The following is a 25,139-nucleotide window of genomic DNA, read 5'->3' on the forward strand; positions in this document are numbered from 1 at the left end:
AAAAAACTTAAGAGGTTAGTGAGACAGGACCTACCTTTACAGAAGCCATGTTGGATTTTGCTCAGTTGGGCTCGCCCTTCTAGATGCTTGACAAGTCTATCTTTAATAATGCTTTCCATCAATTTACCTGGAACAGATGTTAAGCTAACTAGCCTGTAATTTACTGGGTCCCCCCTGGGACCTTTTTAATAAATGGGTGTTACATTGTCCATTCTCCAGTCCTCTGGTACAGAGGCTGATCAAAGGGACATGTTACATATCATTGTTAGGAGTTTGGCAATTTCCCATTTGAGAAATGGCTCGCCCTCCAATACCGTCCTCTCACAGCAACCTCAGTTACTGCTCCCCAGCAGTTTTAGGGAAGGCCAAAGCAGCTCTCGCCTCACCTTGCCGGCAGCTCTGCCTCTGTCTCCCAGCCCAGCCGATTTTCAATCATATAAGAAAAGCTGGATTAGTTTTAGATGAAGGTGGAATGAAAATTGGTCGAAGGAACATTAACAATTTGAGATATGCAGATGACGTGACTGACAGAAAAGAGTAAACACTTTAAAGGACGGGGGATGGTTAAAGCAGAAAGTGCCAAAGCAGGATCACAGCTGAACATCAAGAAGACAAAAGTAATGACTACTGAGGAATTACCAAGTTTGAGGTTGACAATAAAGAAATGGTTCTAGACTTTCTATTCCTTGGCTCCATCATCAACCAAAAGGGAGGCTGCAGCCAAGAAATCAGGACATTGAGACTGGGAAGGGCAGCCATGAAGGAGCTGGAAAAGATTCTTAAGTGTAAGGATGTGTCACTGGTGACCAAGATCAAGATAATCCATGCCATAGTATTCCCCATTACTATGTATGGGTGTGAAAGTGAAGCAAGTGGACAGGAAGAAAGTAGATTCCTTTGAAATGTGGTATTGGAGGAGAGTTACAGCTGCTGAGGACCACCAAAAACAAATCAGTGGGTTCTATATCAAATCAAGCCTGAACTGTCCCTAGAAGCTAAAATGACTCAACTGAGTTTATCGTACTTTGGACACATCATGAGAAGACAAGACTCACTGGAAAAGACAATCATGCTATGAAAAGTTGAAGGCAGCAGGAACAGAGGAAGACCCATCATGAGACGGATGGACTCAATCAAGGAAGCCAGGGGGCCCCTCCGTTTGCAAGAGCTGAGGAAGGCTGTTTTGGAGGACATTGATTCACAGGATTCCCCTAAGTCAGAACCAGCTTGACGGCACGTAACACACACACACACACAGTGCTACTGGACTCAAATTGAGGGTCTTCTGCTGCACACAAACAAAACAAAACCTCTGAAACAAAAAGCTGGCCTTAAGATGACACATGAGGTTTGCTGCTTTAGTTGGGCAGTACAAACCCACCCTGGGACTCTTCCTAGGTAGGGCTCTGTTCTGCCCCCTCAAAAGCAGTTGCCACCTCAGCGAGGAGGGCCCAACTCTGTCCTTCCACCTCTTTGGCGGCACTCCTTCCCTCTCACTGTTAATAGCATCTTTGGACTCCTCCCCTTGTGCCACACGGACCCAGTTGGAACCCTCCGACTCTACTGCCTCTTCCCTTTGGCATCAACGTCACTGCTTGGGGGCTCCCGCTTTTTGAAAGGCTTTCTGCCCCATTTCTCTCATTATGAGCTCAACAAGGGAGCCAGTGGCATGCCTCCCAGTTAAACAACTCTGGCAGCTCCATCCCTACCAGATTGGCACCAAGGCTTGACCAATTGGCTCTTGTGCTGGGGGTGCACCCAGGGCTTACACGTGACCCCCACAACTTACATGGAATTGCTCAGGGATGGTGGCCTGGGGTAGAGATTAGGGGTCCATCAATGTGCAAGTGAACCAGTGGTGAGGGGAGATGTTTTGAACTGATGGCTGCTGGGGGTGGGACTGGAGCTAAATCCAGACAAGACTCAGGTGCTGTTAGCAGACAATGAAGCCACATAGGAGTTTAGGCATCAACATACTCTGGATGTATTCCCTCTAAATGAACAGGTTTATAGGTTGCATCTCCTTTTAGATCCAGGGGGTACAGATGGAAGTCCAGCTGTTCTCAAGTCCTCTGCATTGTGGAGACACTCAACTGAGGTTGGTGTGCCAGGCACAATCCTTTCTAGACCAACAGAGCTTGATGATAATGTTCTGATCATATCTAGGTTAGATCACACTAATGCACTCTGTGTAGGGGCTGCCCCTGAAGACTGCTTGGAAACCTGAATTATTATAGAACACAGCTGTGAGGTGCAAGGTACAGGGAATGTATCTTGCTGATGTGGTTTCTGGGCAGAACTGCCAATGAAAAGCCCCGGAGGTTTCTTCCGCAGGCAGCTAGGAAGGCAAAGGTGGTAGCAGCAACTGTTAAATGTAAAGTAAACTTTATTGTCCTGGAACCACAAAATAGATTTCTTTGGTTGTACAAATGTCACTAGTTACAGTCTCGTCTCCCTTGGGAGTGTCCTGGGAGAGAACAGATACGCCACAGCCCAGCACCTAGAGAAGTCATAAGTTAGTCAAAGAAACGCTCCGGATCACCCCCACAAATTGCTCATTAAAAGCAGAGGCTAAAATTAGATTAAAATCAAAAAGCTCTAACAGTTGATGTAGAAGCCGCCATCACCGAGGCATTGAGGAGCCTCTCCACACTCCACAACTGAGCTTACATGTTCCACTAAAACGGTCCTCTGATTTTGGCATGATGAGAGATTCCACACACTGACTTTCAGCAGGTAGTCAGCTTGCAACAGGATGCCCAGGAAGCGCGCAGGCAAGGGGTGGACACAGGCCCCAATTCAGTCCCTCCCTTTCCCACCACTGGCCAGGTGACAGCTAAGTCACTGGTGCCTAGAGCTACCAGTCACCTGTCGGTGGCCCCCTAAGCACCCCAACCTTTTTGAGAACAGGTTCCATAAGCCAGAGGAGGGCTGGCTATAGCAGGTGGGCTGCAAGCCTGCCCTGGGCTCTCAGTGGAGTTTTGTGTGCCGTCGAGACATCTCTGGCGCTAGCTTGCTGAACAGCTACCATGCACACCTTATCCTGCACTACTTCACTCCAAACCCCAGTCCCCCCCTGCTTATCTGCACCTTCTATCTGCATCACCACATTCTAAACCAACTAGTCTGCCCCCCTAACCTTGGCTCCCCCACTGTCCTACCTCTGCTACCGCTGGGCAGGCACCACAACTTGCCTCCTGATCTTGTTTGTAAGTGGGCCTGAGGTGCCATTGCTGCTTCACACACACACACACACACACATTGTAAAACAGAACACGCCCAGCACTCAGTATCGCGGCCTGGGTGTTACCCATTCTTCACAGGGCGATGGCAGAAACCGACAAGACTCCTCCTCTCCTTGGCCGATTTGAATCAGGGCCCTGTCCTTCTCCCTGCCTCCCCCCACCCAGTGTGTGTGAGTGATCCACTGGCCATTTGGCAAATACCTGTTGGGGCTAAGGACAGGGCCCATGCCAAGTCATCATGAAGCAGCCGCAGCTTGCTCTCACACACACACGCTCCCATACAAGAGTTAGCACACACGGCACACCACCGCTTCCTCCTCCGCCGCTAGTCCAGGTTTTCTCAGAACCTGCCGCAGTGCATTGTGAGAAGCGGAGAAGGATTCACAGCCTGAAAGAGGGTTGCGGAGCCCTCGGAGAGCCCAGTTCTGTCCAGTGTCACGGAGGAGACAGCAGCTGGCGCCAGTCCACGCGGTCTGCAGAGCTGGCACCTTTGCACCTTGGTTCTTGCATTGGCCCGGCGGGCAGGACTGTTATGTTGGGACAGCCGTCTCCAGGCTGTGCTGAGTGTGCCGGAGTTTGCGGTTGCTGCCAAAAATGCCCAGCTCTTCCTGAGGGGATGCGCTGGGAGTCAAGGGGCCGTGCGTTGATAGAAGCTCCTGGTCCTCCGCCTGCCCATCTCGCTCTGGGCTCACTGCAGAGGGAACACACAGAGACCTCACGCCGAGAAAGGCAGCCCCAGGCGCCCCTCTCCAGGGAAATGGGCCAGAAGGCCTTGCCCCCACTGCTCCCCCTTCTTTCCTTTCTTCCCTCCCCCCCTCCACTGGGACCGGGCCTTAAGGCTGGGCTGTCCACTGCCCCATGTAGGAGCCCAGTCCAGAGGAAGCAGCTGGGACCCGGCCAGCTACCCAGGGCCTGGGGCCAGCAGCCCTGCCAAAAGGGGGCAAGGAAGCTGCCCTGAGGAGCGGGTGAGTGGCCCTCTCCTGTCCCGGACGGCTGCCTGGGGACTCCAACAAGCCCAGCCTGAGTCAAAAACGACAACGGCACAAGCTGAAAGGCAGGGGAGCAGATCCAAGAACTGCACAAAAGGAGCCAGCAGACAAGCGAGAAGAAGAAACCGGAGCCATCTTGGAGCAGATGCAGAGACTGCGCAGGACACACAAGCGCACGCGCACGTATCTTCAGAGGGAAGGGAAGCCAGTGGTGAGAAGTTCAGGAGGTGCCCTTATACTCGAAGGGTGTTCTCCCAGCAATGTGTGGTATGTCAAAGACAACCACCCCTACAAGCAGCCTGAGGCGAGGGCCTGAAGGGTTCTGCCAGGAAAGGACAGCATGAAACCCCTTTGGGAAGCCCTCTGCGCCTCCTTGTGCATCGATCAAAAGCAGTTGCTTCCCCAATGGGTGCTGAGTTCTCGGCTGCCAGCCTGCCCCGGTCCAAGAGATTCCACACTCTTGCCTGAAGCCCGCCCCCCGTCTTTTATAAGCTACCAGAACCTACCAGCGTCGGGAGCTACCCCTCTTTCTACCCCAAAGCTGCAACAGGCGGGGCGTGCTGAATCACGACTCCCAACTGCTTAGGGGGCAGCACGCACGCACGCGTCCCCTTTCAGTCTCGCCTACCAAGCCCACAGCTAGCCTGGCTCCTCATCGCAAGGGGCAGAAAGGCAGAGAAGCAGCAGTAGCCTCGGAAGGGAGCCCCACCAACCGGCTCCAGAAGGCCCTGAGTCGGCTGGGTGCCGGCCACTCACCTGAGCTGCTGGCCTCATGGAGGAGTCTGCAGGTGCCACCCCCATCGGGAGTCTGGGAACAACAAAAGATCGGGCATTAAGACCTGGCCACCTGCGGGCCTCCTGCCCTTTCTCCAGGCTCCCAGGCAGAGCGGGATCTCCTAGCCCTGGCAGCTGCAGCCACAGGCAGCACTCACAAAACCTGCGCAGAGAGGAGAAGCAGAAGGACACGCAGGCGGGCACCAGGTCCTGGCAGGAACCGGAGGGGAGGGAGGATGCAAAGGAGAGCCACGGGAGGGAGGGAGGGGCACCCAGGAGGCACCAATCCCCACAGCAGCCACTGCAGCAGCGCGAAGCTCCGGGGCCCGGGCTCAGTGCCTGCCTGCCTGCAGGGCTACCACCTCTCTCCGGTGCCCAGGCCTGCCGCCCCTCCCCTGGCCATGAGGAAAGGAGCAGGGCAAGTTTCACGCAGAGCAGGGCGGGTCAGACCGGCAGCCCAGAGGGCTCGTCCCCAAAAGAGACAGCCCCAGCCTCTGGCAGCTGAGCAACCGAGAAGCGGGCCGCACCCCTGGTCGGCTGGCTGTCCTTGGGCATTGGGCAAGCAGTGCAAAGAGCCACCTGCGCCCATCATGGTCCCTGTCCACACAAGGCCGGACTTGGAGAGAGCCATGTTAATTTGGAAGCCGCGCTAGCTGCCCCTCAGCTCTCACTGACCCCAGCAGACTAGAGCAGCTGGCCACCCCTGGCTCAGAGGACACGAAGGGGGGGCAGGGCAAAATCCAACTCCCCCTCCCCCAAGGCCCGTCATTAACTCCAGATGCAGACACAGCACCGGAGGGGGGGGACGCTGCCTGATCCAGAGTCAGCCCTTTTGGCCTCTCCATGGCCAGCGTGTCCTGCACAGAAGACCACCAGATGAACCACAGGTACAGGTAAGGGCAACTTTGTTTTCTCCTCCCTTGGTATTCTGTATGATGGAAAAGGGCAGCGTGCGTTTCCTACGTACAGAATACATACTGTATCAGAAGGGAGCACCGGCTAACCCCAAGGAGCTCCAGTTAAGTGACCAGAACTCTTATGAAGACAAAACCTAATCCCAACAAAATGGGCACCCTCCTGATAGAAGGATGGTCTGACCCAGGGAATGGGGCATCTCCTCTTCTGGGTGGGGCTGCACTCCCCCTAAAGGAGCAGGTGCTCCTGGGCCCAGGTATCCTGATGCTGGATGAACAGGTGGCAGCAGCAGTGGCCATGGTTGCCTTCTACCAATGGTGAGGAAGCTACAGCCCTTGTTGGGGGGAAGCAATCTTGCCACTGTGATGCATGCCCGGATAAACATCTAGATTGGATTACTGCAATGCGCTTTATGTGGGGCTGCCCTTGGAGACTGTCTGGAAGCTACAGTTGGTACAGAATGCTGCGGCCAGAATGTTGAACAAAGTGGGTTGCGAGGAACCCCAACCACTCCGCTCTGGTTCTATCAACACAGGCTTCTAATTTGCCTTCAAGCCCAATTCAAGGTCCTGGGGCCAGAGTACCTTAAGGACTGCCTACTCCTATATGAACCGACCTAACCACTGTGGTCATCTTCAGAGGCGATGCTTTGGATGCCCCCGCCTCCGGAGAGAAGGCCAGTGGCATCCCAGGAGAAGGCCTTCTTGGTCATGGCACCAAAACACTGGGAGTCCCCCTCTCCAGGCAGAGTCAGTTGTCAGCCTCTATTGCCATCCTCCGCCAGTGGGTGAAGACTTATTTGTTTCGTTTGGCACCCTCTCACTAACTCTTGTGGAGCTCTCTTTCAGCATCTGGACTATTTTAACGTTTGGATTGTTTCAATGTTTGCCACCCTGGGGACCGTGAGATGGGTGCAAAGGTGGCATAGAAATGTTGTACATAAATTAAAAAACGCAGCGCCTGGCGAGCTCAGGCCAAAGCCCCTTCTCTGCGAAAGTGGCCAGCCGAGCAGCAAAGCATGGAGCAGATCCGCCTGGGCCTCACCGACGGCCACCCAGGATTCCCCCCACTCGGCTTCACAAGGGCCAATCCTCACCCTGCACCCTCCCTGTCCCCCCAGGAGCAAAAGAGAGCCAGACAAGGCCTGCTCCCAGGCGGGCGGGCAGCTGGCTACCCCACCCTCCATGCTGCGTGTACCTGGATTTCATAAACAGGTTTGGAAGAAGGAATGGCAGCAAATTCCCTGTAGACAAACTTCTTTTCAGGCATAGACTGGAAGGATCAGCACAGAAAGGGAGGCAGGAGGCAGAGAAAGAAAGAGAACAAATGAATAGGGAATGCCCAGGCACAAGAGGGGGGCTCAGGAGCTGGCACAAGGCAGAGAGCAGCTGGCAACGAGAGATGCCCACCCGATTCTTCTCAAGCAGGGGGCAGACAGAGGAGAACCAGAATCTTCTGGAGAGCCCTGGCAGAGAGAGGTGTCGGGTGCACTTGTTTCAAGTGGGACAGAGATAAAAACAGGCTCATTCTGGCTGCCAGCTCAGAAGAAGGTTTTTCTGACAGGAGACCTGGCACACCTTGGCACAGTGGCTGACTGCCACGCAAAGTCCTTCCCTTCCCCACCCCCTGCAACTAGAAGGCAGTAGGTAGCTATCTGCAGGCCTCCAGTGTGGCTTCAAGAATGCAGCTGGCTTCTCCTTTACCAGACACCAAAGGGCAGGCCTCTGCACCCAGCAAGTGGGGTAGCCAACGTGGCCCTGGACATCTCCAAGGGAGGCCACCAAGGGCACCCAGGGGTTGAGTGGAGAAGCGGTCACAACCCCTGGAACACAAGGAGGCATTTGTGAGTCTTGGCAGGCACCGGCCCTACCCAAGAAGGCCGTGGCACAGAAGCCCACTGGATGCTCAGGGAAGTGCCACTCTTTCTAGTTGGTGCACCAGGAGACTGTGGGGTTGGGATCTCTCGCACCACCCACTGAAAGGATAGCAAAGCAGAAGGCCAGAGGCCAAGGGAAAGGAGCCATAGGAGGAAAGGCACTGGCCAGGCACACAGCAGTGCTGGGGGTTGGGCAAAAGGGACTCTCTCACATCACCCAAGAGGAGGAGAAGAAGAGTTGGTTTTTACATGCCGACTTCCTCTACCACTTAAGGAAGACTCAAACCAGCTTACAATCACCTTCCCCTCCCGACAACAGACACCCCGTGAGGTAGATGGGGCTGAGAGCTGTGACCAGCCCAAGGTCACCCACCCCTCATGTGTAGGAGTGGGGAAACAAATCCAATTCACCAGATTAGCCTCCGCCGCTTCTGTGGAGGAGGGGGGAATCAAACCCGGTTCTCCGGATTACAGGCCACTGCTTCAAACCACCACTCTTAACCACTACACCACACTGGCTCTCATGTGCCAATCCTCAAGGAAAGCCCCTGCCTCGCGGAAATCCGCCAGCTGGTCCCCAGGAGGCCTCAAGGGGTGGTGCCCCGACCCCATTCCAGCCCCCTGCGCTGTGGGCCCGCCTCCTACCAGCCTGCCTGGTGATGCGACACTCCGGGGGCTGCAGTCTGTAAGAGAAGGAATCCCACCGTTAACAAGCCTGGCACCAGGCTGGCCCCCAACACAGCCTTCTCCCCGCCCCCCACAGGGAAGGCTCCCGCCTCAGAAGGAGAGGCTCCCAAAGGCATACCGTCCAGGGGTGTGGGTGAAGGCGTGGGAGCGGGCGAGGGGGACTCCGCCAGCTGCTCCAGCGTGCTGCGCTTCTTGCCCTCCTTGGATTTGGCAATCACCATCTGGGCCTTGAGAGCATCCTGCTCCAGAGACTTCATCCTGCCCAGGGAGAGGAAGGAGTAGCCAGGCTTGAGGGGAGGCCCCACCCGGTCTGGGCTGACGGGGAGCCTCGCTTCCCAACACAACGCTCCCGTCGGACTCCTCCCATGTGGCAAAAACCCCCCGCAGGGGCGGTGTGCACAGGCCATCAGGGGCCATGGAGCTCTTGCTCCCGCTGGGGATTTGTACCCGGAATGATGGGTTACCTGTTAATCCAACAAGGTCCATCTCATGACGCTCCAGCAATCCCAACACAAACCAGAGAGGAGCTCCCACATCTGTACTCTTGGCTTAGCACACTGCAGGAACTCTCTGCCAGGTGGAAGTCAGCCCACCCCTGCTAAGGGGATGTGGGGCGGGGGGTGGGGAAAGAAGGGCAGGGATCTGGGGCCCTGCCAGCATCCCGCAGCCCCTTGTCTCAGATTCCCTGGCCATGGGCAGGGCGAGCTGTTGCTCTGGGTGAGGGGGGGAGGCTGCTCTGCACAAGGGGGTGGGTGGGGGGCGGGGGCTCTGCACACCTTGGTTGGCCTGCAGGCCCGGGCGCTCGCATGACTGGGCCCTGCCCTGCTGCCTGTTGCCGGGCCTGGTACAGCCTCCTGGCCAGGTCCTGCTCGTACTGTTTAACACTCTCTTCTAGGGTGGAAGAGCTGAGAAGAAGAGGAGGAAGACGACACAGACATCAGGGTGGGAAAGAAAAGGCAGAGAGAGAGAGACAGAGAGAGAGACAAAGCAGAGAGGGGGAGGGGGGCCATACAGGGCCAACCCAGTCAGCTCTTGTGGGGGGGGGGAAAGGGCTGGGCTGCCTCTGAGCAACCAAGCAGAGGAAGATGCCCTGATCACCACAACCAGCTCCAGCCACCTGGGGAGGAGAGGAAGAGACAGAGGAGGGGACCCCAGTGCGTGCAGGCTCCTACAGTCCAGGAGCTGGAATGAGGCCTCTCCCCCCCCCCCGAAACACAGCGTGTGCCTAGAGCAGGTGGCAGGGGTGGGTCTGGTGGGGGTCCCAGGCCCAGAAGCTGGTGGAGGCGCTGGAGAGAAGGAGAACCCAAGGCCAAAGCAAGCTCACTGCAAAAGCACAGCCCCTCTGGCATTGGCCGCCCCTCACACCCAGGCCAGGCAGCGGCAGCTGCAAGTTTGGAGGGCAGGAGACCCCATGGTTGGGGGAGGTGGGGGCTGAAGACCACCTACCCAAACAGCACCATCATGGCCAACAAGCTGCGGTCCAGGCAAAACGGGGCTAGATGCCCCCCAGCACCCAGTTCAGAGCCCCAGTGATCCCGGAAGCATGATGATGGACAGGCCCCGTGTGCGCTCTGAGGCCTCACAGCTATGAAGAAGCAGAGCTTGGATCCACCTTAACCTCAAAGCAGGCCACACCTGGTTGGTTGCAAAACCCCAGAGCAGCTGCTGCAGGTCTTGTCCCACTTCAGTGCGTGCATGCGTGTGTGTGTGTGGGGGGGGGGAGTTCTGGTTGGGAGAGGTCTGTCTCCCCTCCTCATCTGGACCCTACGCCACCGCCTCTTCCCCTCAGAGGCTCCCTAGAATTGGAAGAGGACAGAGCTCTGGGCAACCCCTCCACGGGGGCCCTCCCACCGAGCTGCGCCCCCGTTCTGTGTGCACCTCCCCCCCCCCCCACCAACCTCTTGGGCATCGTGAAGGTGAGTCTCACTGACTTCACCATCTGATGCCGGGGGGTGGGGGCTGCCAATCTCCCAAAGCCTCATAACAAAATCCTCTGCTTTTTTCACTTCTGGAGGAACGATGACCTTTCAAAGCACAATCAGGGAGAGGCCCCCACTCCCCCCCACCACTGACACGGAGACGCTGCCAGACGTCAAGCTTAAGAGAAAGAGTTTGTTTTCTCCTTGGCCACAAGGTCCCAATCAGTGTTTCAGGGGCTGCTCAAGAAACATTTTCTCTTGAGGAGGGGACTGAGGGCTATTGGAACTACTTTAGGTGAACATTTAGGCAGGAAACATTTAATCTTATTTAAAAGAACTGGCCTCTAAAAAGGAAATAAAAAGACAAGAAAGAGAATGAGGGACGAGATTGGAAACTATTTCGAATGATTTTTTTCAAAGCAAAATTAAATATGAGAAAAAAACTATTAACCAAATGAAACTGGAGAAGAGATCAAGGGGCAGAGATCATGAATGGAAGAAACAAACAGGCAGGGAGAAGGATTTCAGAAGTAAGACTGAGAACACACTACAAATTATTAGATTTACCTCAAAACTGATGGAATCAGAACAGCACATTAATAATTACAAAATAAGGATTTAGAGAGGAAGATCATGCAACAATATCATAATACAAGATCTTGAGGCTACTTAACAATTAACTGGAGGAGGTAATGAAACCAGGCAGGCTAATTTAACACTGAAAGGGATGCTAGGAGGGGCTGGAAGGGCTCAGATGGACAATCAGGAAATGAGTTGCTGCAACAACTGACGAGGCCTCTGAAATTCACTGCAAAAGAAATCTCAAAAAGGCCATTGCAAAGGTGGAAAAAGTACCAAAGAGGAAAGCTGAGATGATTAAGGGTTTAGAGCACCTTCCCTGTCAGGAAAGGTTGAAGACTTTACAGTTTAAGGGGGGACATGATCGAGGTTTATAAAATTATTCACAGGATAGAGAGTGGACCGAGAGAACTAAGTCTCCCCCTTCCAAAATACTAGATCTCAGGCATATCCAATGAACTTGATAGACTGTAGATTCAAAATGGACAAAGGGAAATACCTTTTTACACAACAGTGACTAAAACGTGGAATACACTGCCAGAGAACGAAGCGACGGCCACAGGCGTAGAGAGCTTTAAAAGGGGATGAGACAGATTCATGGAGGAGAGATCTGTCAGTGGCCACTCGCCATGGTGACCAAAAGAAACCTCCACATTCAGAGGCAGCACACCTCTGGATCCCACCTCAGTGCCAGGAGGCCACATCAGGGGAAGGCCTCGGCCTCTGGGCCCTGTTTGCTGGGCCTCCAGAAGAACTGGTTGGCCACTGTGTGACACGGGATGGACCTGGTGGGGGTGGGGAGGAGGTTGGGATATTGTGCTGTAGATTTTTCTTTTCCCCTTGTTCTTTTCACTTGTATTTGGGGATTGGTAGTGGATGGGTGGTGGGACCCTGTCCCCTTTAAGACTGTATGTATCGGAGTAGCTATGTAGAAAGGTGGAAAAATAAATCCTATCAAAATCCTACCAAAACCCTAACCCTAAAAGACAGTCCTAAAGGATACCATGTTGGAGGGCCTCAAAAGCCACTGAGAGGCCCAGAACAACTAACAAGGAGGCTCCAGTCCATCCTGCGGGCAGCCAAGGCCATTTCCAGTCCCATAACAAAAAGGGTGCCGTGGACGGCAGAGGAGTCCACCTCCTTCCATCAACCAGAACCCAACAGGTCACCCCTGGCCTCCCAGAAGTTTCACAGGTGTCGTCTACACTGTGCAGATGCAACGGTGGTGAAGAAATGTTGTTTCTTTGCCGCCATCACCGCCGCAGTCTTACAAATGATCTCTAGGCCGAGCCTTGTTGGGTTTGTCCCGAGTCTTTCTCCAGTGCAGCTCCAGCCGCCTCCCTCACCTCTTCACCATCTGCAGTCCCTCAGTAAACCTAGGGGCTACCCTGGCTCTAGGGCTGGAGAGAGGGCACACCTCGGAGCCCTGGGTCATCTCCTCATCCCAGAGATCAAGCAGGGCCTCAACAGGAGCCGCACCCGAATCAGCAGGAAAATCCCCTCGCCATCGGAAAATGATTCGGATCCATCAGGCTCCGGGGGTGGGGGGCAGATCATCCTCACTGATCCCCTCACCCCCGAGGAGTCTTAGAAACATTGCAAGTCTCAAGCCCACCAACGAGTGGTCTGCTCACAACAAGGGGGCTGTCCTTCAACCCCCATCACCCCCAGGTCACTCTCCTCCTGCCCAGAGCAAAATTCCAGCTGAAGAGGGCTCACTTGCTCAGCGCGTGGGGCTTGAAGACAGGGAGACCACGAGAGCCTAAGCAGCTGCTGATATGGGTGGAGATAACTGAGCATTAAGGGTTCCTTAAAAGGGGGCTCACTACTGCTCCCCAATCAAAAGCATGAGGCAGATTTGAAATGGAAAAGGAAATAAGGAAAGTTACAGAAGCAGAAATGTTGTAATAGTGGGTGACTTCAACTACACTCAAATTGACCGGGCAAATGAGTATCTGAGTCGTGCGGTAGAAACAAGACTTGGAAACTTCACAAATAATGTGTGCTGGAACCTCAGAAGATCCCTGCTGGATCAGACCAGGGAGGCGCCACCTAGTCCAGCGTCCTGTCTCACACAGAGGCCAATCAGTTGCCCTGGGAGGGCAAGAAAAAGGGCAGAGAGGCCAAGGCCTCCCCCTCATGCCTGCCTCCTAGCACTGGATTGCAGAGGTTTGCTGCCTGACGATGGAGGTTCCCTTTACTCACTATGGCGAATAGCGGTTCATCCTCCATGATTCTAACTAACCTGCCCTAAAAGCCATCGCTGCGGCCACTATGCCAGCTGATGAAATGAGATTTGACTCATGGAAGCTCATAGCCTGGAAAAATCCATTGGGTCTTTTAAGGTGCTTTTATACGACTACAGCCACTGGCAGCAAATTTCATAATTTAATGACTCAGTGAGTAAAGAAGTACTCTTGTCTGTTCGGAACTTCTTGCTCCCGAGTCCAAGTATTATGGGAGAGGGAGAAAAAAACTTTATCTTAATCCAAGGTAACTCAAGGGGTGTGAGACATGGCAGCAGCAAGGAGGTGGTTCGGAGAGATCCCTCACTCACCCCCTACAGGGCTGCTTTCACCTGCAGGCCTCCTTGAGGCAGCGGCAGGGGTCTGCTTGAACACTGGGTGGGTGGGCGGGGTGAGTGGGTGTGCAGAGGCCCCTCCCCATGCTTCCCCCACCACCTACCGTGCCGCTCGCCACATGGCCCTCTTCTCCGCCTCCAGGGCCCGCCGCTCTGCGGGAGAAAGCTCCCTCGTCTCCTGAGCACCGAGGAGCTCCGGACTCTGCATGCGCAGGCGCTCCTGATGCCGCCGCTCTGCCTTGGCTGTCCTCACCGGCATGCTCCACTCTCCCCCTCTGGGATAAACGGGGCTCAGCCTGCTCACAGAGGAGGGCACAGAGAATTATGCCAGCCGAGGCTGAGCACGGGGACCCCCTTCCTCCCTTCCCCCTCTTACCCAGACATGGAAGGGGGCTGCTGCTCTGGCCTCGAGCCCCCCTCAAGGGAGTTCCTCTGAGAGCCAGTGAGTCCATCAGGCTCTGGGGCCCTAGACGGAAGAGGAAAGAGTTGTGAGCAACAGCCCAGGTTGCTTCCAGGAGAATGGCCCGCCAAGGCCAGCTGAGTTAGCACCTGAGAATCTCCTGCCTAACAACGACACATCTTCATGGCTGCAGAAGAAAGCCTGAACGCTCACAGACACAAGAGAGCAGATGGCCGACAAGCCCCATTGCCTCCTGGCCTAGGCACAGAAGGGGCTCTTCAGAGGCTCTGAGGGCATCAGAAATTCATTTGTTCACGGCCTTTACAGGCCCACCTTTCTTGCAGAGACTCAAGGTGCCGATTTTCTCTATCTTTTTAAGGAGTCTCAAAGTGGCTTACAATCTCCTTCCCTTCGTCTCCCCACAAGACACCTTGGGTGGGGCTGAGAGAGCATGGCGAGAACTGTGACTGGCCCAAGGTCACCCAGCTGTCTTCATGTGGAGGAGTGGGGAAACCAACCCAGTTCTCCAGATTAGAGTCCGCCGCTTTTTAACCGCTACGCCATGAACTGGCCAAGGCAAGGTCATTCGCAGAGCAGCGGCAAAGATCAGGCCATGCAGCTCACCAAGTGGCCGGGGATAGGAAAGCCCTTTCATCCAGCTTCTCGACCTTGTACTCGACTCCCTCAATCATGATGCTCGACTGTGCCCCCATGTCCTCTGGCCGCTCTCCCGCCTCCGCCTCCTCTGGCTCTGCCTCCTCTTCCAGCATCTGGGCTCGCTTCTGGTGCAGCTTGCGAGCTGCCGAAGGAGAAATGGCTGGGTGTGAGCAGGGCAGCCGCGGCTCCTCTGCAGCCCTTCTCGGGCAATCTGGCCCTGCCCCTCAGGCATACGCTTGCCCCTCCACCTCCACCCCCCTCCCGACCCCTGCTCGGCACGGCAGGTCCTGATCCAAGCAGCCTGTGCCTGAGCCCAGTCTGCTGGAAGTGGCCACCACCGGCCCCTTCCTCGGGGGGGGGGGGGGAGGCGACCTGGTGCCATGCAAAAAGGGCCAGGAAAGAGCCCTGCTCTTTGCAGAGTGGCGATGAGCCAGGACTGGGAAGGCCTCCTGGGTGCAGATGACCATCATGCTCACTGGGTGCCTGAGAGCCAGTCACTCAGCCTGGCCTACCTCACAGGGAAGGTGTGAGGATAAAAGCCTGGGTGGTATATGTACTCCACCCTGAGTCCCTTGGAAGAAGGGCAGGCTAAATAATGTATTCACCAATAAATATTTCATTAACCTGGACAGACACCATGGGTGGGGGGGGAGTGGCTCAGCTGGTAGGAAAAAGGCCGGGCATCAGTGCTGCCAACCAATCCACCCGGAACAAGACTGGAAGAACAGCCGGCCCCAGGGAGCAAGCAGCGTCCAGCCGCCTCCCACCAAGCCCCTTCTCACCCCCCTCACCTTCCTCTTCCTTCATTTTCTTCAAGTCCTCTTCTCCAACCAAGGAGACCCGCTTGGGGGGCTTCTCTGCCGGCTGCTGCTGCTTCAGCTCCACCTCAAAGTACTTCTGCCGTTCCCGGAAGGACCTCTGCTCCGGGCTCTGCGAACCTCCTGGCGGGGGCACCTGCAGTGGGGGCGGCAGCAGCACAGCTTGCCTGGCTTGCACACACACAACCCACCCCCCTGGCCAGGCCCCAGCCCCAGCAGGGTGCCCAGACAGACCACATTTCCAACAGCGAGACACCCCCCCCCACCTCCCAGGACTCACCTCTGACAGGGCCTGCGGCCTCTCCGGACATTTCTGGCTCTGCAACTCCTGAAGGGCGGAAGGGGAGACCCCTTGCTGTGATGGCAGCAAATTCTGGACTTGCCTCTAAATGTCCACACCCACCCACCCCAAAGCCATCCCTGACTCACCTCCGGCTCCAGGAGCGGGTGCGAAACTGGCACAGCTGCAAAGGCTTTGTAGGCCTGCTTGGTATTGAGAGAGATCTCCTCTGGTGATGGAGGACTGGGGGACTGAGGCAGAGGGGGGAACAGGCTGTTGTCAAGGCACTCAGGTCGACAGGGCAGGGAGAAGAGAGGGGCCGAGGGAACCGGTCTTAGACAGCTGCCACCAGCGTGTGGGGCAAGTGCAGCCAGTGAGTGACGGCCGCCCCCTTCTTAAACACTGCTCACAATGATCCCCCCACCCTGGTGCCCAGACGAGGTCTTGCCATAGCGGCAGAGGCCGACCCAGGGCAGGGGAGGCAGTGGGCAGACTTACAGAGTTGTGGGTGCTGGAGCAGGGCTCTGGTTGCTGGAATGGATTGGGACTGTCCCTGCCCTCCGAGGCAGCTGGCGGCGGCCGCATCCGGGACAGGGGCTGGATGGTCCCCGGCTTAGTCTGAGCAGGAGGGAAAGATAGAGGCTGGTGCCATGGAAGGCAGACGAGCAGCAATGGGAGGCGGCTCTCCCCAGCCTTCCAGAGGCCAAGCCAAGAGGGACTCCCACCTCACCCCACAGCCAGGGGCCCGGGGACTCACCGACTGGCTCTCGGGGTGGGTGGGAATACAGTGCGGGGCAGCCTGGAAGCAAAAGGCAAGTCCCATCAGCAGGGAGGCCTGAGCCCTCTGCCCCACATCACAGCCCCTCCCGAAAAAACAAGCGCTTGCCGTCCAGCTTGGAGTTCAGCCCCAGAGACTCCCAGCCGCCACCACCCCCAAAGCCCCTTCAGGTCTTCAGCTGGAGGCTCTCCTGCCAAAGGCCACCCGAAAGACCAGTCCAGGAACAAGCAGCAGCAGCGCAGGGCAGAAAACGGCGGCGGCAGCGGCAGAACAGCCGCGGGGGGGGGGGAGAAAGGGTCCCCCCTCAAAGCATTGAACTCAGCAGCCCCCCCCCCCCAGCAAGCAGAGCTGGTGCGTGGCACAGCACACCCAGGCACTTACAAAGCGGGTCTCTCTGCCCACCAGGTGGGCAGGCCGGGGGGCAGCAGTTGGCTGGAGAGAGGCAGTGCCGGAGAGAGAACCAGAGACACACAACACAGAGAGGCTGACTGACCACAGCAGGGAAGGCAGAGACAGACCCTGCCGCCGCCCCCCCACTCCCCCACTCCCCCACACAGCGTGGCTTACTTGCTGGCTTCCGGGAGAGTAAGAAGAGTCTCGCCGCACAGGGCCCAATTCGGTCTCCCCTGCCAGCATCTGAAAGCAAACGGAGGAGGCTGCTTAGCAACTCCCCTGGAGGGCAGAGAGTCCAGCCCCCAGCCCGCCTGGGCATGCTCCCGAGAGAGCAGCTGCCCCTGGCTCTTCAGGCGAGCCGCATGCAGCGCCGGCACTTCAAACAGTCCTGACATGCCAAGCAGATGGGCTACCAAGGGGCTACTAAGCTGCTCTATTCCAGGGTTCCCCAGCCTTTTTGAGCCTGTGGGCACCTCTGGGAGGTGGGTGCGGCCACAAAACGGCAATCAGAGAACAGTTTAAAACCATACACCTTTCCAAAGTTCCAGCAAGTCACACACCTGCCAACAGCATCTCTCCGGCAGCCCCCTTGAAGCCACCTGATCTCACACCCGCAGCCAAGGGAAGGCCAGCTCTCAACACCTCCCTCTCTCCTGCAACCCTGTTTGAGTTCACAGAGCCCTTCAGACAAGGAGCCTGTTTCCAAGATGGAACATATGCGAGGACAGAAGGGGACAGAATTCAGCTTTTATTGTTTTTAAAAAACCAGTTCCTAGGACACCCCTTTGTGCTTCAAAGTGCACGCCAACTGCAGCACCTCAGACCACGGAGATGTCCGATTCCCAGTGGTCAGGAATGAGATTTCAGAGCTCTCAAGGCTTCTGTGCTGCTCGTCCCCCTCCGGCAGACAGAGAACACTTTCAAATCAGACAGGTTTCCAGATCCCAGGAATTGGCGCCCAACCACCTGTGCGTGGCTCCCTGGGCCCTTGGAAAATCAACTCTGGGGCATGTCCTCCACAAGGCCTGCTGCTGTCAGGTTGGCAGAGCTCCTGCCCCACTCCAAGGCACGCACAGCAACTGACCCCACACATGCAGGCAGCACGGAGAAAAAGGCTCAAACCCAAGCGCAAGAAATCCCAAACGGGGGAGGGGGGCTAGCCTCCTCTCCTCCCATGAGCGCACTCTCAGGTCTGGTCAGTAGCAAGGCCCCAGGTACATCCCATTAATGGTATGCAGCACCACCGCACGCAGCATGCCGAGCCGCTTGCCTTGGCATAGAGACTGGTCCTCAGGACTCCGCCCTGGCCGTAGCCAAGGGGAGGACCCCCCAAGCACGCCTTCCCGGTGGCTTTGCCCTGGCGATTAGCCACGACAAAGGGGTTGGCGCTGAAGGGGATGGGTTGGGAGTCCACCAAGCTCTGCTCCTCCTGGCCCTGCTCCATGCCAGGCTGACCCAAAGGGGAAGCCCCACTTGCCGAGACGGCTACGCTGCTCATCGGGCCCGGGCTTGAGGTAGGGGCGTGGTAGATGACACGAGTCTCTGGCGCAGGGGGCACCTGGAAGTCCCTTTCCATTTCACAGCAGGGGAGCTGCGGAGGAGGAGGAAGTGGAGGTCAGGCGGCCAGGGCCACCGCGTGGAGGACGAGCCACAAGGACAGCCCCCGCAAGTGGGTGCTTCAGTCATCTGCGCTGCCCTGCTGGGCACTTGCTGGTTTCCTGAACCCCCCTGAGGAAGGACACAAACCTGCGGAGAGCCCTCCTGCCTGGCTGCCGTGAAGGCCCCCGCCTTAGACCCACCGAGAGAGACGGTGGGGACAGGAAAGTCACCCATGCGAGGCAGGAGTCGGACCCTACGAGAGATCGCCACTGGCCAAGGCCACCGAGGGCCGGGAAGCCCAGGATGGACAGCCGGGTGTCCTCTTCCTCTCGTCACCCCAACACCTACAGTCCCGATGCGCGGACACACCCCTTGCACTGAGCCACAGACCTCACCCAAAGGAGGACTGCAAAGCACGGGGCGTGTGGCAAAGAAGGCCGGCCAGCGCAAACTTCCCTCGGCTGCCGGTTCCAAAGCTTTCCAAACAGACTGATTCTGATCCAACAGGAACAGTCAACAGAACACCAGCAGGAGGATGTGCTGGAGCACGGCAAAGTTAGAGAGGGGGGGGTCACGACACGCGGGATCTGCCCCCCTCACCAGTGTGGCTGACCCCGGAAGGCTGCTCGTCAAGACTTCTTGTGGCCCAAGCAGTTTAGCACAAAGATGCCGGGCATCACCCGCCCCCAGCCCCCCTCAGAGGGTCTCCAACTCCCTTTCACTTCCAGCAGCTTGCAGAGCCCTCAAGTAATAATGCAGAAATGGAAGCCAACCCACAGCAGAACCAACTTCCACCATCACCACCCCCACTCCACAATCTATGCTCTTTACCTGCCCGTGTGCCAGGAGAGGAGGCTCTGTCTGTGCCTGGCTGGAGGGGGGAGGGAGACTCCTGGCAGCAGTGGACAAAGAGAGACTCTCCAGCCCAGCCCAGCCAGGACAGAAATAGCCAGCCTGGACAGCCGTCCCACTCAGGCCACAGATCAGGTTTCCAGACTCACCCTCCCCAGCAACACAGCCCCGCAAATCCCAGGAAGAGAAGCCGCTCCCAAGACCCCTGGCATTCCCACACATACACACCGAGAGTCTTCCAGTCCTGCTGTGTTCTCTCTCCGGGTTCCCAGAAGGGGAAGGGGGCCTATCGCAAGGCAGCAAAAACCTCTGGAACCCCCCCGGGGGGGGGGGCTCTTGGGAGGCCTGGGCCTAGACTAGGGTGGACCTTCCCTGGTCTGATCCAGCAGGCCTCTTCCGACACCCAGAGAGAGCAGCAGCCCCCCCACCCGGCAGCTTGAACACCCCCTCTCCCTGCCCAGGTGCCAACTTTGGGCAGGCTCCTCTTTGCTCAGCACGGCCCCCACCCCCCGCCGCCCTTCTTTCGGCTGTACAAGGCCCTCGCGGCACTGCACAATCACCACGTCCTAGAAGCACAAAGGATCATGGGGAGAAGGACTCCATGTATAGATGGACGCTTCGCAGCGCCTGTGCATTCCAGCCCAACAGCTGCTCCAACCCTGCCGTACAGGAATCCCCTGTGAGATGAGCCCCCCCAACCCAGGGAGCGGGGGGAGAAGCAGAGCCCAGGGGCTGCACTCCTCCCCACCAGCCTGCCCCGTTGCCAGACCAGCCAGAAGAGCTCCTTCAGCTCAAGCCCGACAAGACCCACTGGACGACAGCCCTCGGGCTGGCAGAGAAGGCAGGCCGGGGGGGGGGGGCGCCCTGGCAGCTCCGGGCTTCCACTTACACTACGGGGGGCGGCTTTTGGGAGGCCGCTGCTGGGCAGGGCCGCCAGGGTGCGGTAGTCCAGCTGCAGGGGCTCGGTGCAGACGTCCTGTGGAAGGGAAGGGAAGCAGAACAGGCAGGATTGGAGGGGACCATGCTGCCCCCCCCCCCCGGCCCAACCCAGCGGAGCGCTCCCCCTCTCCGCGCTCACCTCCGCGGCTTCCGCCAGCAGCTGTGCGGCTGTCTCCCGCTGCCTGCGCATCCGCTCCTTCCCAGGGACAGGCAGAGTCAGGGCAGCACAAGCAAAGAGAGAGGCAAAGGGGTCAGTGGGGGGGGGGGGAGAGTTGGGACAGGAGCCCACCGACACCACCCAGCGGGGAGGGAAGAGAGAGCAGCAGGCCATCCCGAGCCACGAGCTGGGCAACAGGGAGAAGGGAGCCCTGCAGCGACACCAGGCAGAGCACAGAGACCAGCCACAGGGGAGGGGGGGTTTGCAAGGCCTCCAAGCGGAGCCACCGGCCAGACAAGCCCTTCTCTGTCAACAAACACCACGTCCCTGGCCCCACTTTTCCTTTACAAATCAACAGGGGGGGGGGGGGAGAAGAGCGCCACACCAATCCCATCCAAGGGCTGCAAAGGGGCTGCGGAAATCCTCCGCCCAGCAAAGCCAACAGCAGGAGCGGCAGCAGCTCCAGCAGGCTCTCCGTGGCTGGATAAGAGGACTACAGGGATGGAGCCCCTTCCCGAGGAGTGAACGATTCAAAGGACGGCTAAGGCGGGATGCAACAGAGGTCGATCCAATTATGCCTGGGGTGGAGGGAGTGGAGAAAGGGGACCGTTTCTCCCTCTCCAAAATACTAGAACTCGAAGGCGCCTGAGGAAGGTGACGAGCAGCAGATTCACGATGGACAAAAAGAAGGGCTTCTCTCCCCCTTTGAGTGAGTGAAAATGGGCAGACTGGCAGACTCATCGAGGAAGGGTCTGCCGGCAGCCCCAGGGACCTCCACAGTCAGGCCCAGGAAGCACCAGAGGCTCAATGCCCTTTCGTTGGGCCGCTCTTCTCGAGTCTGGAGGCCAGTCAGAGCGGACAGTGCAGAGCCAGACGAAGCGAGGGCCCGGCTCCGAAGGAAGCGGAGGGGGCCCGATGGAAGGGCAGGACTGCAAGGGAGAGCAGCTGTAGCCCACAGAGGGAGAATAGAGGCAGTGTGTGTGTGTGTGTGGGGGGGCAGAATCCAGCTGCTCAAGAATGTCAGCTGGTATCCAAAAAAGCAAAAAGAAGCAAGTCTCTGGCCCTCTCCTTGTGAGGCCAGGCCGGCCCGTGCAGAAGGCCGGAAAAAGCACAGCCTCTCAAAACTGGGGTGGGGATGGGGGGGGGGTAGAGCAGAGACCTCCAGAGCAGCGAGCCACTGCCCTGCACCAGCCACACTCGGGCCTGCACAGAGAGACAAGCTGGAGGGCGGGAAAGAGCCCCCCCTTGCCCCTAGGTGGACGGGCGGGCCAGGAACGTGGTGCTGGATGTGTGCAGGGCAAGGGGGGGAGGGGGACTTGCAAATCCCACCCTGGTCACAGAAGGTCAGCCATGCGATTGGAGAGGGAGGGAGGGAGCGCCTCCTCCCCTTCAGCTCTGAGCTCCAGGGCTCCTTGCAAAAGGACCCCCCCCCCCGCAGCCTCTGCGCTGCCCCACCCACAGCTCCATCTTTCGCCACCAGGAATGGAGCCCCCACCCCCCACCCCCGCTCTGAAGACACAAGCCAGTAACTGGAACTGCTGCCTCCTTCGCCCCTGGGGCCGGAGGGCCACGGATTTCCTGCGGCCTCCCCAGCTTCCATTTAGGCGCTGAAGGCCTCATTTTCTCCCCCGAATGGCTTACAACCACCACCCTGTTAGGTTGAGAGAGCCTGGCTGGCCCAATCCAGCGAGCTTTCATGGCAGAGGGGGGATTTGAACCTGGGTCTCCCAGATGCTAGTCTGACACATTCACCACTACACCAAGCCACCCAGCGGTTTCTACAAAGAACTCCCAGGCAATCAGAAGCAGAGCGTGGAAAGGCCACACGAGGCCCAGCACAAGCTCACCAGCACCGACTGCGGCCTGACCTTGAGGGCACCTGGCCAGAGCTGGATCGCGGCACCTCAGGGGCTTGGTCAGCCCAGGAGCGTCTGCGGCCACGGAGGCAGGCCGGGCCCCAGCACCTCTACCTTTCTTCCGAGGCAGGCAGAAGGCAGAAGGCAGCCTGTGGCCAAGAGTCCAGCCTCGGCACAGGCCAGAGATGGGGACCAAAGAGCCTCCCCCCCTACACTCTCCTTGAAGGCCGCAGCAGCAGCAAGAGAAGCATAGGCGGCCTTTCCCCAAAGGAAATCTTTGGAGGGGACAGGAGAAGGAAGCCGGCTTGGCCCTGGTTTTGCCCCAGAGCGTTTCTTCTTCTGGAGTCACATAACCACCACCATCCTTTCAAGTCACCCTCCAAACTCTGCCCCTGCAAACAGACCACCCCCCCCCCAAGGGGACGGCTGTGGACAGTTCGGCTTTGGTCACAAGAGTTGGAGGCTCCTCTCTTGCTCATCACACACAGGGCCTGGTCAGAGCCTGATGCGCAGCCAACGTTTCTCGCTTTGTCCCATTCCTCAGTGAGGGGACAACAGCTTGGGTTGCTGAAGATGCTCAAGGCCCCTTCAGTTAAAGGGTGGACCAGAGGCGGCAGAGCGGCTGCCAGTCAGAGCAGACGGCGCCGGGTGAGAGAGGCAAAGTGGTGGCAGCAGCAGCTTCACGGCCAATGCAAAGACCCACAAGGCCTCTGCTCCTGATCCCACCGCTCTCGCAGGCCCAAAGCCCACTCTGTCCCCCGTCATCTCTGCAACACCTTCTCCTAGCAGCCTGCAGCTGAGCGCCTGGGCCCACAGCCCAGCCGGGCCACCTCCCAGGAGCCCCTTCCCCCCCACGGAGCTCTCTGTAAGCAGAGGGCATCCCTCCCCTTCTGGACTCCGCAGCCACTTCCCACGCTAAAGCAAGCAAGCAGGCGAGCTCCTAGTAGGGATCACCAGGGTGGACCATGGCAAGCAAAGGGGAGAGGCGAGGGGGCAAGCAGCAGGAGCCCCCCCTCCCGCAAGCACACCAAACAGAAGGCCCCCATCTGAGGGTATCTCACAGCCTTTTCTGAGCAGGGCCCCGGCCCAGTCACAAAGCAAAAGCCGGGGCAGTGAGTGGGGCAGCCGGGGTGGGGGGTGGAACAGCCTGCAGGGAACACAGGCCCCTCTCGAGTCCTGGGGCCGGGACAGCACGGCAAGAGAGAGAGAGAGAGAGCGGGAGGGCACGGAGTCTCACCACTTTCTCCTTCTCTTCCCTCTCCCATTGGGTTGTCTCCCTCACCATCTCCATCTCCTGGGGACAAAGGGGGTGGTCAGTGCCCCGCCATGCAAGCCTCTGCACGAGGGGGGGGGGCTCTCCCACCAGGATGGTCTCAGTGCGGGAAACCGGGGAGGGAGGGAGGGAGGAAGGAAGGAAGGAAAGGCCCCCTCCCCACACCTTCCAAGACCTGGCACCTTTTGCAGCAGATCCAGCTCCTCCGGACTGAGGTCCCGGTCGATGGAGGAAATGCTCTCCAAGCTGTTCTTGCGGCCCATGCCGGCCGCAAATGGGTTGGCGATGATCCCGGGGGACATCTGCAAGAGGAAGGCAATGGTCGGCTGCCGGCCCGGCAGGAGGGAGTGGCGAAGAGCCCCTGCCCGGCCCACCACTCACCTCCAGGGCAGCCACTGCCTTGGGGTCAAACCCATCGCAGACGAGCACCAGGAGGGAATCGCAGACGGCACGCAGGACCTGGACCGCTTCGGCGTGGGTCATGCCCAGCAGGCTCTGATGGTTCACCTCCAGGATACGCATGCCCACTTTCAGCCGGCCGTCACGGGCTGCAGCGCCAGTAGAGCTCACCTGCAAGGCGCCGGATGCCCCAGCAGAAAGCGGCAATGCCTGAGGGCGGGCACAGGAGAAAGGGGCCCTCCCCAAAGCCTGGCAGCACTCGAAGGCCCACCGAGGGGCAGGGGCTCCATAGAAACAAGCCCCTCCATCACACACACATCACATGATTTGTCTGCATTCTCAGTAAGGGAACGCCCCCCACCCCTTGCCCGCATCCCAGGCCCACAGCCGGCAGTGCTCTGAGAACTTGAAGCTGAAGGGCCCTTGGACTCCAAGTCCCAACTGTGTCTCATTGTGGCCCGGAAAGCTCTCCCTGGTTCTACTGGGAATTTCTCTGCCTCCTCTCGAGTCCTGCCCTTTGGCGGACTGCAGGAGCTCCCTTCTTTCTTCCTACAGCAGAAGGGAGGCGAACCCAGTGCCAGGAGCAGGCCGAAGACACCAGGGGAGGCGAGCGCGCAGGACCTGCCTCTGCTCTTCCTCCTGAGCTGGGAGGAAGACGCCTCTCTCCTCCCACAGCCCTGAAGGGTGCGATGCTCACTCGCTTGCGTCTCAAAACAAAAGCTGAGACAGGTTTGCTGCTGCACAGGAGAGTCTGCTCAACTTTTCAGTTCCAGCTATGCTGGCTGGACTCCCTGCTGAAATGCCGGCCCATTCCCCAGGCCAACCAACCGCCCAATACAGTTTGGGCAGGCTGCTCCCCCTGCCTCATGGCCAAGGCTTTCAGTGGCATTGTTGGGGCGGGGGGTGGCTGGGAGGCCTCAGCAAAGAGGGGGATGGAGGCAGTGGAGGCCGAGAGGCCCTGGGGTACCTTGGAGATAAAGATGCCCTCGTCTGTGGGGTCAAAGGGGTTCCCTGCGTGGCCCTTGGCACCGCCTCGGATGCTGATCCCAAGTTTCTCCCCAGGCCTCTTCTCAATGCAGATCTCCTGCCAATGCAAAGAAGACATGAGGGGCCGGGCAGGCCGAGAGATCCCGCTGCCCGTTGCTTGGCAACAGCGGCCCCCCCAGGCCCAGC

At 58.1% G+C, this 25,139-nt stretch overlaps 1 protein-coding gene across 1 annotated transcript in view; it reads right to left on the reverse strand.

The window, feature by feature from the left end:
- Positions 1 to 7,093: 7,093 nt before the first annotated feature.
- Positions 7,094 to 25,139, reverse strand: part of SCRIB (scribble planar cell polarity protein) — a 90,484-nt gene continuing 72,438 nt past the window's right edge. Inside the window, exons 24-44 of the mRNA XM_056854570.1 lie at positions 24,934 to 25,050; positions 23,949 to 24,137; positions 23,750 to 23,869; positions 23,532 to 23,588; positions 20,421 to 20,477; positions 20,232 to 20,318; positions 18,162 to 18,482; positions 17,066 to 17,134; positions 16,880 to 16,930; positions 16,478 to 16,519; positions 16,219 to 16,338; positions 15,870 to 15,971; positions 15,721 to 15,768; positions 15,414 to 15,576; positions 14,590 to 14,764; positions 13,942 to 14,031; positions 13,670 to 13,861; positions 9,263 to 9,391; positions 8,605 to 8,744; positions 8,445 to 8,482; positions 7,094 to 7,195 (exon numbers count right to left, since the gene is read on the reverse strand). Coding sequence (XP_056710548.1) covers positions 7,094 to 7,195; positions 8,445 to 8,482; positions 8,605 to 8,744; positions 9,263 to 9,391; positions 13,670 to 13,861; positions 13,942 to 14,031; positions 14,590 to 14,764; positions 15,414 to 15,576; positions 15,721 to 15,768; positions 15,870 to 15,971; positions 16,219 to 16,338; positions 16,478 to 16,519; positions 16,880 to 16,930; positions 17,066 to 17,134; positions 18,162 to 18,482; positions 20,232 to 20,318; positions 20,421 to 20,477; positions 23,532 to 23,588; positions 23,750 to 23,869; positions 23,949 to 24,137; positions 24,934 to 25,050 — 2,409 coding nt within the window. The remainder of the gene's footprint in view (positions 7,196 to 8,444; positions 8,483 to 8,604; positions 8,745 to 9,262; positions 9,392 to 13,669; positions 13,862 to 13,941; positions 14,032 to 14,589; positions 14,765 to 15,413; positions 15,577 to 15,720; positions 15,769 to 15,869; positions 15,972 to 16,218; positions 16,339 to 16,477; positions 16,520 to 16,879; positions 16,931 to 17,065; positions 17,135 to 18,161; positions 18,483 to 20,231; positions 20,319 to 20,420; positions 20,478 to 23,531; positions 23,589 to 23,749; positions 23,870 to 23,948; positions 24,138 to 24,933; positions 25,051 to 25,139) is intronic.

Source organism: Euleptes europaea, chromosome 8 (genome assembly GCF_029931775.1).
Source record: "Euleptes europaea isolate rEulEur1 chromosome 8, rEulEur1.hap1, whole genome shotgun sequence".
Taxonomy (NCBI): Eukaryota; Metazoa; Chordata; class Lepidosauria; order Squamata; family Sphaerodactylidae; genus Euleptes; species Euleptes europaea.